General features: G+C 39.6%; 1 protein-coding gene across 1 annotated transcript; it reads left to right on the top strand.

The window, feature by feature from the left end:
• Positions 1-1,661: 1,661 nt before the first annotated feature.
• Positions 1,662-13,679, top strand: HECA (hdc homolog, cell cycle regulator; the record flags this gene model as incomplete). The annotated part of the gene is made up of 3 exons (XM_019613530.2): positions 1,662-2,724; positions 6,277-6,431; positions 9,278-13,679. Coding segments are annotated over 3 exons (1,383 nt in total), but the record flags the coding sequence as incomplete, so codon positions are not given.
• Positions 13,680-16,150: the final 2,471 nt, after the last annotated feature.

Raw genomic sequence — 16,150 nt, 5'->3', positions numbered from 1 at the left:
GATGTTGCTTGTTCCAGGAAAGAGCTTGGGAAAGTTTTGTCCTTTGTGCCCATGTGTTCTGCGCAAATAAGTCTGAAGTGCTTCAGTGATGTTGAATTTTCTGAAGGCTACCTTGAAGGTGTTTTGTTTGCTTCTAGCAAGTGTCTAGAAAGGGGCAAAACTACTAGCATACCAATGACCTGTTGTTGCAAAATGTTTTATGTATTGCTGCTGTGTGGCAAGTGATTATGGGTACTGTGTCTTTTTGAAAGTAAAAGTGAATGTAACTGGGCATAAAGCCCATCACCCCTGTACAAATTACGTTATATTATTCAGGCTAGCAGTGACAAGAGCTGGATTAAAGGCAATGCAAACATATATGTATGTATGTATGTATGTATACATATATTTTTTTTCCTGGCTTATTAGGTAGAAATTTGAAATCCTAGGAAAAATAGCGAGTCTGCAGCAGGCTGTCATGATGAGGTATGGTGTATCTCCCTTGCAAGTCCTTCAGCTCTGACTGGGACTTGGGAGATCCAGGGAGTCCGCTGTGTTGGTTTGTGCTGGGTGAGGCAGCACTTGACTGGGGAAGACCCTAAAGAAGCCTGCAATTACTTGAATTCAGTAGAGCAGAGGTAAAAAGGCAGCTTGCCAGCCCTGCCCTGCTGGAATGGTGTTTCTTTTGCTGAAGTAGGAAGTTTTAAAAAAAACAAAACCAAAAAACAGATTTATGTCATATTTGACTCAGCATCCAAAAACTTCATGATTAGACTAATTTCAGATTCAATGGAAACTCAACATGAAAATTTCTTGCTTTCCAGCTGCAACTATGCAGATGGTAATTTAAGTATTCCATAGCCTGTGGTATTTAGGTGAGGGAGGGGAAAATGTTATTGGTCATAAATACAGAACATCTGTGTATTTGATACTGTTACAGGGAAAGAATTGAAATACTCTATCCTTTGCTCAAGAATATAGCAAAGGCTGCTGCTTTGCTGATAAAAGACCATGTGACATTTGACTTTTTAACCAGTCTGTGTTGCTAACTGCTTGGTTTGTGAAATTTAGCTGTCAAGTAGGTCAGTAATGGTAGTATATCCTCTGTTTGCCTGAAGATGTAATGAAGGCCTTCCTTTCTGTACAAGAAACATGAGCTATTTGTCTTGCTGCTCAAAGTTCTGTTTCCTGTTTGCCTCCCTATCCCCTGTATCTTGCTCATTCCTAAAGAAAAGATCAGTTTATGACTTTCTTTGTGACTGCAAAGTCTGTCTGTATTACCTTCTTATTTTTCAAACCAGCATCTCTGTGTGTTTTTTCTGTGTTGCTTATCAGGCTTCAAAGCAGTCCTCCAGAAACACTCACAAAGCTTTCTCCTTAAAGCTCGCTTATGCGATGATGTCTACAGAGCCTTGAGGAGGGTTAATGCTTCTGAGGTTCTTTGTCTTTGAATACTGAACTATTTGTATTGTCTGTTTGTTTCCTTACTGTTATTTCCTTCCTTTCTATCGCTTCTTCCGTTTACTTTAACTTTTTTTTTGTCAGGCACTGTTTTTGTTCTGACCCAAAGAGCTGTAGGCTCTTTGATAATGTGGAACATGAATGAGAATCACATTTGTATTTGGCACAGCATTTAAACTAGCAGTGTGATGAACAGGCCACAAGCAGCCCTATATTATTAATGTGTCTGCTTTTGTTCCACAGAAGCCCCTTGTGCTACTCCATTGATCTGTAGCTTTGGAAGGCCAGTGGACCTTGAGAAGGATGACTACCAGAAGGTTATATGCAACAACGAGCACTGCCCTTACAGCACCTGGATGCACCTTCAGTGCTTCTATGAGTGGGAAAGCAGCATTCTTGTCCAATTCAATTGCATCGGCAGAGCGAGGAGCTGGAATGAGAAGCAGTGTCGCCAGAACATGTGGACAAAGAAGGGGTACGACCTCGCTTTTCGCTTCTGCTCCTGTCGGTGCGGGCAGGGTCATTTAAAGAAGGACACTGACTGGTACCAGGTGAAACGAATGCAGGATGACAAGAAGAAGAAATCAGTGTTAGAGAAGAGCACAGGGAGGTCTATGGTGGAATCAGCAGAAGAGGCCAAAAAGGGCAGGCCAGCCAACAAGCCACAGAAGGGCTTAAGTCATGACGTCCAGCGAAGGCATTCAGTGGACAGGCAGAACTCCCAAGAGAAGAGTGTTATTGGTGGCAGCTATGCCGTTCGCTCCCCCTGCGTCTCTCCTGGGCAATCCCCACCGACTGGCTACTCAATCCTGGCCCCCACCCACTTCAGCGGCCCCCGCTCATCACGATACTTAGGAGAGTTTCTGAAGAATGCCATCCACCTGGAGCCGCACAAGAAGAACATGGCTGGAGGGGGAATGTTCAGGAATGCGCACTTTGATTATGGGGCAGCTGGTTTGCAAGCACATCGGTCGGGACACTTTGATGCCCCCGTGCAGTTTTTGAGAAGGCTTGACCTATCCGAGCTTCTCACTCACATACCCAGGCATAAATTGAATACTTTTCATGTGCGAATGGAAGATGATGCCCAGGTGGGCCAAGGGGAGGACCTGCGGAAGTTTATTCTTGCTGCTCTTAGTGCCAGCCACAGGAATGTTGTGAACTGTGCACTGTGCCACAGGGCATTGCCAGTGTTTGAACAGTTTCCGCTGGTGGATGGAACCCTATTTCTTAGCCCATCGAGACACGATGAAATTGAATATGATGTTCCCTGTCACCTTCAAGGTACAGGTTGTCTGTCCGTCATGCTAGGTTTCATTTGGTGGTGGGACTGTTTTCCATACCCCACTCCCCATTTTAAATTTTTGTTCTGATTCAGCATTTTTGAGTTGTACTCTAAGGCTTTTAGGCACTTTCAAGTTACAGTGTGGCTCAGGTTGAAATTCTTGGCAGGAATTACAAAAAACAAATACTGTGTAGAAAGATCCATGCCTCGTGGTTTGTTTACAACCAGGAGATACCTTACCAGGTTTCTAGATAGACTATAGGAAGATTTTTCAGCCACCCTGTTGCAGTGTGTATGTACTGATTTATATGTTGTGAGTTTTCCTCCAAGACATGCATCAACCTTTTAAACAATCTTTTACATTTCAGCATGCTGTGCTGTGGCATGGATGAAAGTCATATTTGTACTGCCAGCTATGCCTCTTGTCTGCTTTCAGACTAGAGAATATCAGTTTCGTTTTATTGGAGACAGTATTTTTTTGTGTGGCAAGGACTGTAGTCTGGCCTGTGTTAGTGCAGGCCTGGCAAGGACGACAATTTCTGTGGTCTGGAGAGGTTGGACATAGTGAAAATAAGCTTTTATTATTCTGGGAAGAAGTGGTGATGGAGCAGTGAGGGATTTAGACATAGTTTCAAATTCCCGCCTCTTTGGTCAGCATCCTGACCATGTCCCAGCTCTGTGCTGAGCTAGGGCCAAGGTATATGTTGTTTTTCTCCTCCCAGAGAAATAAACAAACATGAACTGGGATGAGCTTCAGCTCTTCCTGAAAAGTATGTCTCAAACTGTGTGATAGGGACAAAACACATCTGTCCTGCCGTCTGCTGGCAGCCAGTGTGAAGTCAGAGAAACTAGTATTAGTTTAATGCTCAAAAACATGAAGTTCTGTGTTGAAAAGTGTAATGGAAATGCATTAGCAGGAGGTATTTTAGCACTTGTTCTCCTTTTGTGAAATTTGTTATATCTCATGCATGGCCATAATATCTGTTATATAATAATGTTCCTTTGCTCAGCAAACTTTGTATTGTTTTCTTTATTTAAATCACTGTGTGCTAAGTCACTGACCTGTATTCATGCTAATATTATCGTTTCTGTCTTACCTAATATACTTTAAAGGGAAAAAGTGGTAGGAAAACTTAGAAGTTGAAGAATCTCCGTGATAAATAGAATATACCTCTGTGAGATAACTGCTTATTGGCCGTTGTGAGGAGGCATGCACAGTCAGTCCTAGTAGCTGGTTTAGAAACAGTGGAACTAGTCACTTGTTAACTTGTTTGCCATTAGGAATGAAATTCTGCCAAGTGTTGTTTGGTGGTTTTTTTTTTTTTAATTAATTGCTCCTTACCCATTTGAGTGTACACCTGAAAAACGTATTCAGACAAAATGCTGTGACTAATTAATTGTTAAAAATTTTACCTCATTATCCTGGGTAAAATGGTTTATTATCAGAACTACTGTTCTCAGCTTTGCAATGAAATTATGCTTGCAAGGTGCTGTTCCAGGGTGTTGTTTTTCTCTTCAGTAAAGAAAATCACTTCTTTATTTCAGGCATGTTTAAGATACCAAGAGTCTCATTTCCTGTAGCATAGGAAGTATCCTGTAGGATCCTGAAAATTAAGTGGTGGGGAAATTCAGCATTGTAATATGCAGAAGCAGAACTTAAGAAGATGAACATTATTTGTCCGCCTGAGCAACACAAAGCTTTAGTGCATGAAGTTACTTGAAAGTCTCCAATCTCGAGGAACAGAGCTTATTACATTTTCTAAAGCTGAACACTCTGGAGTAACTCAATTTACCAGCTCATACTAACAAATTTTTTTGTGTATTTATATTTTAAGAAGAATCTGGTTTTCCTTTTCATTTTTTCTAGAATAGTTGGTTTAAAAATAAAACAATTTAAAAGTAATCCATTAATTTTAAAGTATCTGGTATGAACAAATCATAACTTGTTGATACTTTATTTCACTTATGTAGAAAAGGCACATGAGTTGTGTGCTCTTTAAATTACAAACCGTGATGTGTCCAGTGCTTTGATGCTAATGAGCACAAATTGCAGTCCAACAAAGCACTGTCTGTATGCAATCAGTCTTGTTTTGTGTTTGATTAGTAACTGCATTACTACTTAACTTTTTCTTGTATAGCTGTGCAAAATGTGATATATTACAGAATTAGTATCCTGTGTAAGTCCACTACTAAACTGCAGATGGATTCAATCCTTGCAAATCAGACCTACCTAGATTTGAGATCTTTGTAATTTGCGTAAGGCTTTTTGTTTCATGGGAAGAATCGTAGAATCACAAGGTTGGAAACGACCTGCAAGATCATCTAGTCCAACCGCCCTCCCATTACCATTGCTACCACAAGCACTAAACCATATCTTGTAGCTCCTCATCCAGATGCCTCCTGAACACTGCCAGGGACGGCGACTCCACTACCTCCCTGGGCAGGCCATTCCAGTGCTTGACCACCCTCTGAGACAAAAAGCTCTTCCTTCTGTCTAACCTAAACCTCCTCTGGCATAACTTGCAGCCATTTCCTTGGGTCCTGTTTGCTGCCTGGGAGAAGAGGCCAAACCCCTCCTCATCACAACCTCCCTTCAGGAAGTTGTAGAGTGCAATGAGGTCTCCTCTGAGCCTCCTCTTCTCCAGACTAAACAATTCCATCTCTCTCAGCTGCTCCTCATAAGACTTGTGCTCCAGACCCCTCACCAGTTTCGTTGCTCTTCTCTGGGCACGTTCCAGGGCCTCTTGTCTTTTTTGTAGTGAGGCTCACATCTTGGATTTTGCATTGTTGTATTCAGTGACATTTGTGCAGAGGAGATACTTTGTTTTAAAATCTGAATCTCTTGATTTTTTTGGAAGGCAGTATAAATTAGTTATTGAAAATCATTGTGTATACGGAGCTTAAGTTCATGATAGAGCTTGAAACATAGGTTTGTATGGCATGTTAAAATCTGTGTAATATATAATGTTTCTAAACACATTTACTATCAATGAATTGATCAGGAAAATGTACAGAAAAGAAAGTTGCTCATCTGATTGTTGCTTTTTTCCCAAAAGGAAGATTAGTTCCTTAGTTCTCTGCTTGCTGGAAGATTTTGGCAAGCTGTTAAATGAGCCTTTACCCAGCTTGCTAAAAAGCTTCAACACTTCTACGCTTTCTGTGTCAGATGGGGATGCAGCTAAGGCAGTCTTCTTGTTGGAAAAACTGCAGCTGATCATATAGCTTAATAACCTGGCATCTGCTCATGTGGTTTAAGCAACTTTTATAAAGTATTTTGCTAAAGACTACAGCAAATAGAGGAACAAGGGGATCAGAAATGGGCAGAGTGTTGACTTATTCCTGAGTTTAACATCTATGGAAAATATCTTCAGTCAAGTCTTATGTATTTTCCGTAGAGAAACATTATTTTTTTGCTTATCTTTCACTATTTTAAAATTAAGATTTTAATAAGGTATGATTTGTATCACTAAAGGGCAAATAACACATTGTGGGAAATGTCTGTTTTAATTTTCTGTTACAGTCTCCTTAAGAAGTGTGTTTCCTGTCCACAGGAAGGCTTATGCATCTCTATGCTGTTTGTGTAGACTGCTTAGAAGGGGTTCACAAAATTATCTGCATTAAGTGCAAGTCCCGATGGGATGGAAGCTGGCATCAACTGGGAACTATGTATACCTATGATATTCTGGCAGCATCTCCTTGTTGTCAGGTCAGTATCATACGTAAGACTCCTAAGGTGAAATTCCACTAACGATAATAAAGGTTTGTGTTTCTCTTTTCCCATCCCTTCCTTCACCCTTCTTTTGCAGCCTATGAGTGCAGTACAAGAAAGCTGACTGAGTCTCTGTCCCTTGATCTTAACTTACGGAGTACAAAGGCCTATAGCTAGACAAAAGCTAATGTAATGGTCAGTGGTCAATACTTGTTGTATTTTGGCTTTTTTTTTCATATAAATCCTCATAAAATGCATTCATTTAAAGCTGATGCTTGGGATGATCACTAGGAAGTGGTATCTGTGGTATCATATACAATTCTAGTAATTCTTGAACATTGTTTAGCAGGTGATCTGTGGATTCAAATTTCTAGTTGCTTGAGGTTTGTTTTATCCCAAGATAAATGTAGTAAAAAAGCCAAGAAAATTGAAAAGTATAAGGAGTCCTTGTGCATAGAGATACCCATTTCTCCTTAATCTTTTCTGTGACTGACTATGTTGATGGTATCCTGCCACAGCCTGAAGAAGCTTAACTTTCATTAAATGAAATTTATGCTTTTGGTAGGAAGGAGTCAAGGCTTCAGGTTACTCCAAAGTAGACACATACCTGAAGCAGCAAGACCATCAGCATCCAAGAGGTCTTCCTTTCTGAGGAGTGGAAACTCGGCAGTTTTGTTGTGGAGGTAGTTGTGGAGCTAGACAAAAGCTAATGTAATTGTTGCTTGGTGGCCATACCCATGAAACCAAAACCAGCCATTGACTTCAAACATGGAGGATTTGTCACTGACTTAGAGCAGATGCTTGCCAAGATGTTTGCATTCCACCACTTCATGGTGTTGTGGATGTTTTCCACAAAATTTTGCAATCTCTTTGTTTCTTACTACTGCAGAATTCCAAGCCTCTGAGGGAGGCTCAAAAGGAAGACTACCCCTGGCCTTAAAGATGTGGCAGTACAAGAGACAACTGCAATATAGTTTTGCCAGTATGTGAAACTCAATTTAATTTTAAATTTAACATTTCTACCAATGCTCAGAAGACAAGTGGAGTCCTGGAACTGGAAAAAAATGACATTGATTACATTGATATAATATATAATATTATATCAGTTATATATATATATTGATTATAACTTAAGACATTACCTCATTTTTTGTGCTTCTTGAGATTTTAGCTATTTTAAAATAGGGATTTTCAGTTATAAAACATTGATGCTGACTTGCTAGTTCAATAAAATAGAGGAAATTTAAATCTGAATTGCTTCTATTGAACGTGCAAGACAAGAATTAAGGTCTCATTATACGTGAATCTTAATTGTATGATTAATGGACAGTGTGACAGTACAAGGTAAGTAATAGAACTGAATATAAAACCATTAGCTTCAGTGTCTGTGATTGCTGGGTGATACATATTATTGTTTCACCACGATTGTTACAGATGATTCTGGGCATACAGAGGAATGACAGTTAAATATGGTGTATAATTTAACTCTGAATTGCCTTGCTGATTTCTGTTTTGAATAATTTCGTACCTTATTTTCAAAATATTTAATTGTACTCCATGAATGTGCTTGTAGGATAATGAACTACAGCTACTGTCACGTTACTAGCTGATGGGCTGAACTGTAGCAAGAGGAAAAAGCACACTTTTAAAAAGAAAATACTATAAATCCATTCCCTATTAGAATGTATTTCTTACAATTTCTGCATTTCAAGTGGGGAAGATATCTGAGGACTTCGTTTTCTTTCTTTTTGAGTTTTGAGTTTTGTCTCAACAGCAGTAGTTCTTCCTCCTCCCAAGAAAATGCATTAAGTCAAGGGTGATACAAAAAATCATTTGTTCTTTTCAATGAAGAGCTGAAGCTCTCACTGGCATATTAGTCTGTGGGGTTAAGCTGTGGTATGTATCAGGCCCTCGCTGCTTGTTTTGTCATCTTTTCTCTTAACCTCCTTTGTGATCTTGTCTTCTCCATTTCTCCTGAGTGTTTTTGTATTGCCTGCTGAGCTTTCTGTTCAGGAAACGGGCTTATTTTCTCAGCTAGATGTCTCCTGAAAACTTTTTTTGTTGTTCTTCATACTGTTCATGAATAGCTCTGCCAGCCCTTACCCTTCATTTTTAATTGTTTCTCCTATCTACTCAGTTAATGTTGGTCCTGCCTCAGTTGGGTTTTGTAAAATAGTTTCTGTGCTTTAAGTGACCTGCAGTTTATGTAACCTGGCGTGTATTATAAATGTTTAAGTAGATATTTAAAGTGATACAGTACTGTGCCATACTGATAAAGTAAATTGAGTTCTACATTTGTCAAACCAAAAAGATTAGATTGTTAAACTAAAAGATTAAAGTGCTGATACATCTCGTGGAGAGATCAGAATGTAAACCTAAACAGACACATGGTGGGAGCTCTGGGGTAAGGATTGCATGGCACACGTGAAGTTTCTCTCCTCACTTAAGGGCTGCTTTTGTGATTTATTGAGACAGCACTTTATATGTCAAGGACATGAATTTGTTCTGAGGTGAACCAACACTAAGCTGCTCTATGCATATATGAGCTTTGAAACTCTAAACCACCTGTCAGTCACAGTGGATGATATTTGAACTCTGGACTATAGATCTATAGGCTGTAGATGTTATTTCATGTGGAAAAAAATCTGCATGCCTGTAATTTACTGGTCTGGGTGAAAAATGTCCTTACTGGCAGGTGCCATGGCTGCAGGTTTCCTGACTGAAGCCAGAGGCCAGGGCAGTGTGTCTCTTGCTGAGGTGAGGAATGGAAATGAATCTGGTTATTTCAAAAATGTTTTTCTTGTTTTTTCTTTCTTTTTTTTTTTTTTTTATTTTTTTTAAAGGCTCGACTGAACTGTAAGCACTGTGGGAAGCCAGTAATAGATGTACGGATTGGCATGCAGTATTTCTCCGAATACAGCAACGTCCAGCAGTGTCCTCACTGTGGAAATCTAGACTACCACTTCGTGAAGCCATTTTCTTCATTTAAAGTTTTGGAGGCTTATTGACGAAAGCTTTGCTTTAGTAATAGCTATTTTATGGGTATTTCAACTTTATTACATATCTTTTTATAGAATTCATTCTGTGATGAAATTACTTTCTTTTCTAACTGAAAGAGCAGCTTCTTTGTCTGTGTACATATGAATATGTATATATACATGTTGTTAAATCAGAATCCTCCTGATGAGATCTCTGTCAAGGCTGGAGGCAAGCCAATTTTAATGGCCTTTGAATATATCCCAGGTGTGGGGATAAAATGTTCAGCTATAATTATTTGGTTGTGTTTTTTGTATTATTGTAATACAGTTGATAGAAGGGTGTGGAGAGTACAGGATGCAGAAATATGTCCAGGTGGCAGGTGGGTAATTGTGTAGGGTTGTTGTCCCTCCAGCATGGTGGAAAAGGGAAATCCTTGGAAAGAAGTTGTTCCATTAGTGTTATATTCAGCAAGTCTCTTGCATCCCAATGGGGGCAGGTGCGTATGTATCCCAGACTTGTGGTCATTTTTGTGGGTTTTTGTTCAGGTTTCCCAGGGTGGGGGAAAATTAAGGTATTGTGACAAGTGAATGTAAATCTGTGCCAGAAAAGGTAATCTTAAATTATTTTTTGGCATAGTGTCTTCCTGCCATGTATGTTTGGTGTGTGTTACCTACACTGACTGATCGTATGGCAATAGGGCTGCTTCCACCAGTGTTGTAATGTTACCAGTTGGGTCATTTGTTTATACCAAAACAAGCTGAATATCTTAAAACGCTTTATTTAAAGGTATTTCTTCACAGATATTTTAGAACCTCATGATAAGTGGAATGAACAGGCTGAACTGAATGGGGATGTTTGTATGTGTCTGCTGGGGCTGGGGCTTTGCTTCCCACTGCTGACTGGTATGACTGATTCGGAAAGAGGACCACGAAGTGGGATCTGGGCTGTCAGACCTGTAAGAGCTGAAAGGCACCTAATATGACACGTGGCATTGGTTTTTAAGTCAATGAATTGCTGCACCTTTGTCTTTCAAAAGTTAAGTAAGACCAGGGTCTAAAAACTTGGAGACTTTTTAGAAAGCAGACTTAGTGTATTTACTTTCTACATGCCTCTGTGCTCTATATAGTGATCTGTGCATTAGGCAGTGAATTTGTGTTATAGGGGTTGGCCCTGTAGAATCTGCAAATTTTGTTTTTCACTCCCCACTTTTTCCTTCCATAAATAAAAGTTTTTAAATACGTTTAATAAAAGTTTTAATAGGTCATCATTTTTTCACTTGGTTATTCAAGCTGGCAGAGATGTTTGCAAGGGCTTTCTTTGTTCTCAATGTATTTATGGAATGGTCATTCAAGAGGTGTGAGTTTTGATTCTCTATGAGATGGGACTATGTTTTGTTTCTTCTGAGGTTTTTCGGCTTTCCCCAAATTACTGTCTTAGTGTATTTGTAGAAATCGCCATCTTGAAAATGACCCTGATACTCTGCACATCCTGGGAAAGAAAACAAAAAAGTCAGAAGCCAAAAAAGCATTGCATGCGCTGGGCAGAGAACTATGCTTTCTGCTAAATTAAGAAAATAATGTGCACATAAAATTTTAACTGAATATCCATGTTTCTTTGTGCATAAAAAATGCCAACTTCACAGTTTTATCTTGGCTGTCTTCTCTGCAGAATTAGCTTTTTTTTAGTATTAGACGCTTCAGATAGTACTCAAGCATCACAGAGGGCTTACGTTGGCAAAGGTCACTTACTCCTAACTTGAGTGGTAATATCCTTAGAAGCAAGCCAACTCAAACTAATGATTTTCACATCTGGATAGGGCTGGGCTGTCTCATGCAGTTACACTGGTAAGTCAGAACAGCAATGTTAGCAGGCTGTGCTACCTTACATTGCCGGCTCTCCCTTCTCCCTGTCCTCACATCTTGTGTTTGTATCTGGAGCACATCCTTGGGATTTTGTGCATTTGTTCCCTAGGAGTGTGTTTTTAAGGTTTTGGGAAATCCTGTTTCCTTTTTAAGACAAATTGTGGGAAAAATTTTGAGAGACTTTTAACACCGTTTCTGGTGTAGTTACCACAAACCCCAGTGATAGCTACTCCATTTGCAGTTGTACCGGCACTGTAATTGTTGCCCACAGGAACAGGATCTGGCCCAGGCATACCTGGGCTGGAAGGAGGTGCGAGCAGATAAAATATTATTAGCTGTGCATTACAGACTTCCTTCTATAGAACAAACAAATTATAGTTTGAATTAACAACTTGGGCCATTCAGCTTCAGTGGTGTGTTCCCAAAACCTGAAGGACTTCGGGTGGTTTGGACTCACCTTATCTGGCAGTACTGTGAGAACCAGATTAGAAGGGGAAGTACTGGCTGATTCTGGCAATCTAAAATCACACAGCAAAGACAAAACTCCCGTAATGAGAAAAATTATAAGATAAAAATGTAAGTGTTGTATTTGATCTTGAGTGCTAGTCATTCAAGCCTTGAGCCTAGGGTATTAATCCCCACATGCACTACATGGATGACAAAATAGTAGCATTCTATACCCATTTTTTCAAACATTTGATGAGGAGACGTGTCATTGTGCAATGCACGCTGTAGGGCAGAAGTGGGATCTGGAGATCTTCTAAATACTTGTTCATTTACTTTCCTTAGAGTAGCTTAACTTATAATTTTATTCTTTAAGTACTTAGATGCCTCTCCAGATATGTATGTATGACAATCGAGGTAAGAGTAGAAGTGGAAAAAAGGGAATTTGGTTAATTTTTAAAAACACAAGCGTATGAAAGGTTGTACAGTATATTCAAGTCAAATCCAAGAATGCAGCAGGCTGAGAAAGTGGGAATGGAAATGCCTATTTAAATTCTTAACAGTGAGAAGTTATGTACAAATCTATCAAAGAAAACAATTCTTGGTCCATCATCTTTTCCTTTTAATTTTGCTATTGAGTCTTTGCTGCCACTAGTGGAAATGCCTGTTTTCTTGCAAAGCGTATCTCTCAACTGGAGGTTAGCAGCAGACATTGAACAGCAAAAATGATCCTCGGTGAAAACTAGCTGAACAACAAAGATTCTCTGAACTTTTCCTCAAAAGTAAATTGTCCCAGTTTGTAGAGAATGCTTTCTCTGCTTCTTGCTAATACAGAAATCTGATCATGGGTTACTGCAAAATGTCAGTAAGATTTTGTTTTGCATCAGATTCTAATCAAGCAGTTAGGCTTACCCTTTTGGCTGGACGTTGCATAAGCTCAAGGGCAAAGCTAACTTCTTTGAGACTTAATAGCTACTTAAAAGGTTGAACTGGACAGCACTTGGTTTGCTATCTATCGCGATGACCATTGGGAAGAGTCAATGAGATTTTAAACGTGTCAAAAGGGAAATGATTTGTCTAGGGAAGGAGCTGCTTGCTTTGCTTGTTTGGCTGAAGTTTACTCTTCACTACCTTTCATTTTTCTGATGCTGTGTGTTCCTTTTAGTCTGGCCTGTGGTCAGATTAAACTGTGCCTGAAGTATGTTTTGTAAATGAGAATACAGTCCTCTGGATTTGGAGGTACATTCTACTATTCTGAAATGCACGATACTCCTTGTGATAGTAATAGGAGTTGCATGTGCAAATGCTTTTCTTTCCAGTAGTTAACAATGTTTTCCATAGGAGAGGCTTGCATTTAGCTAGACTTAATATTTTGGATGTGTAAATGAATTCATCCATCAGTAGTACATTTTAAAGTAAATTTTGATAACCGTAACTCACAAAATGGATGCCTTTTACATGCTGACACGTAATTTGACATCTACCAAGGTGAACAGGCTGAAATTCTTGTTCTGTCTAATGCCGCAGAGTCATGAAAACTACAGTGTTCTGTAGCCCATAGACTTTTCTACAGTCTATTTGCATTAATGTGTCCAGTAGTGAGCAGTGTATTCATAATGAATTTAGTTGGGAAAATAGGGAATATTCCTACAAGAGAGGCATCTAACACAGTTTTGTTTTGTTTTCATGTACTCTTCATTTTGCTGTGCCGGGTAACTGAGGACAAACATGTTGTTGTAAGGCCACTGGTGAGAAAACCCCTCAAAAATACACTTGTCCATAAAGGTTTCTTGTTGAGACATTCTTGGATTGCACTTTTGCAGATGGAAAAATATGTACATAGCAAATGAATGTTGATGAAATTAAAATAATTGGTTATGATATCATTTGCGTGTGTTGTTAGAGAATATTTTGTTGTGACTTCTCTGTATTAAAAAAGTAATAAATACCAGACAGCTAATAGTGTGGGTTCTTCTTTCCCCGCTCTTCTGTCAGCTGCTCTCTTACACGTGCCCTGTACAGAGAGACGTAATATATTCACTTTAGGTATTAAAAGAAAACAGTTTTTTAGTGTCATTTGAAATGAAGCTGTGGTGTGTGACGTGTCCCTCGGCACAACGGCGGTCTGTTCACTCTGTTGGCATTTGAAATGCTCTTCTTGCTGCCTAGCATGCTCTGGGAGCTGTGTCCCCAGAGTGCCTGTGTGCTGTCAGGAGGGATGAATAGAGGGCAGAGTGCTGAATCCTGTGTGTTTTGTTGAATCCTCTTCATGGAAATGTGCCCTCTGGTGCCTGAGACATCTCAGAAGGGATTCAGAGAGGGTGAGTACAGTACAACAGTACTTGGTAAAGAGGCTTTCCGTGAACTTTTCATCTCTGAAGCCCTGTTGCAGGGGAGGGAGCCTCACAGCCCTGCTGCCTGTGTGAACTTCTCAGCAGTCTGACTAATTGTCATGTGTTTTAGCAGAGCTTTCTACGTATGCTTACAGCAAGATTTTCCAGCCTTTGCATTCTACTACAGAGATATGAAGGATGGAGGCAGTCCAGACTTAGAAAAGGTAAAGCAAATACTGCCATAGGTGAAGGAGTGCTGCAGCTCAGATGAGATGATGTGTGTGATGAGGAAGCTGGAATTGCTCTGTAAAGAGCCAGCCCTAGCTGTTCAGGTTTAATTTTGGAAGTGGGTGCTGTGACTGACTTGAACAACTTTCAGGTTGAATGACTGTGTGTTGTGTTAATGGTGGAAAGTGCTACGGATATCTGCACAAAAGCCTATTTATGAAGTGGAAATGTAAATAAGCCACAATCAAGAAAGTGCAAGTGAATGAAGTGTTTCCACATTGGTATTTTCCTACAGGGATCTTAGGTCATGGTTAACAAAACCATGGTTAACAAAACAAAATGGGAAGTAACATGAAGGGGACACTCTCCCTAGATTAATTACTGCAGTCTTTGACGTGTTTAGAGAGGCATATGATATTGAACATTAAATTGCAAAACCTCAGGTTTGATCTGGAATGGTAATTACTGTGTTGCTAAAAGAAACTGAATATCACTGGAGAACATGAGGAAGAAAAAAAAGACTGAAAAAATCCCAAACTTTTCAAGCTGTTACATGATACAGCATGTAGTTAATAGGGGAGGCGCAGGCAAGTTGGATCAGAAGCATGCCTGGTCTCATGTTCCTTCTGGAGGCATCCCTAATTGTATCTGAGATGGGGAAGGAGCTATTCAAGCTGCATGTGTGTGTGGGTGTGTGTACCTAAAAATGTATGTTCAGGTTTTTCACAGCTGTGTTCACATTTGTTTTCTATTCTGACACAATTCTCTGAAACAACTTCTGTTCATTCTGATGCTACTAAAACCTGGTCATATAAAACAAAACCTGATTTCCTGTTACAGCTGCAGCTGCTGTGTTGTCACTGAGTTGATACAGTAGTATTTTTTTGGCATTAAATACATGTATTAGTCATTGGGTTTGCTGAATATTCTCTTTTCATTCAGTGATGTCCAACTAACATCAGTGGGTTATACAGAGAAATTACAGCTGCTGGCACAGCTCATTTGCTCATGTGAGCAAATCTTGTGGGACGAAGCCAGCTGTGGTGGCATTCAGGAGCAGCCATCAAGCTATGCTTCAAAAAGAAATTTGTTCCTTCCTCCCATGAACAAAAAGGTTTCCTTTTTCTAGTGGACCTGCCTGGAGAGCTATATATTCAAGAGTTTACATCTGGCTCCATTATGTAATGTAACCCTGAAGCTACTCCCTTTTGTTAAACATGCACTGCACTTGTTTTCTTGTGAGAAAAACACGTGTGCAGATCACATCTATCTTACTGCTTCAGTGTCCCGTTTTCCTGGTTACATATGCATTTAACAAGCATTTGGAAGAAAAAAATGAAAAGCTCTAGCAGGATCTTTTCAAAATAAAAATCTCCCTGGTTATCCAGATAGAGAATAACAAATCAATGCAGTGCTTTGTGTAATGCCTGCATGACTCTTACTAATACAAGAATCATGACTGTGGAATGGAGTTTTTGGAGATGGAAGGTAATCTGGCTGTAAAATCAAGAGGACTTAAATAATAATATAGTTTCCAAATGCTTCCATCTTCTTATTTTATTTTCAGTCCCTAAGATTTTGAATGAATTTGGCTCCAGACTAACTAAAAGCTACTTTGGAATGAGATTAATATTAGGCTAGTTTAATTGCCTGAGTCTTGTAAGAAACATCACTGCTAGCCGATTAGTTGTGTGATGTTCACAAACCTCTGAATCCCCGTGTGACAATCTGATCCTTTTGTATTTGTATATTTAGGAAGCATAATTCTATTAGCACATGGCACAAATACTAGCTGCGGCATTTGGTGGCTCTGAGCTGAGCTATAAAACCTAAAGGCAGACAGCACCTCTGAGACTTGGGACAATAAGAA

Source organism: Meleagris gallopavo, chromosome 2 (genome assembly GCF_000146605.3).
Source record: "Meleagris gallopavo isolate NT-WF06-2002-E0010 breed Aviagen turkey brand Nicholas breeding stock chromosome 2, Turkey_5.1, whole genome shotgun sequence".
Lineage (NCBI taxonomy): Eukaryota > Metazoa > Chordata > Aves > Galliformes > Phasianidae > Meleagris > Meleagris gallopavo.
Note: the sequence above shows the minus strand (reverse complement) of the source record. Positions and strands in the feature narration are given on the sequence as shown.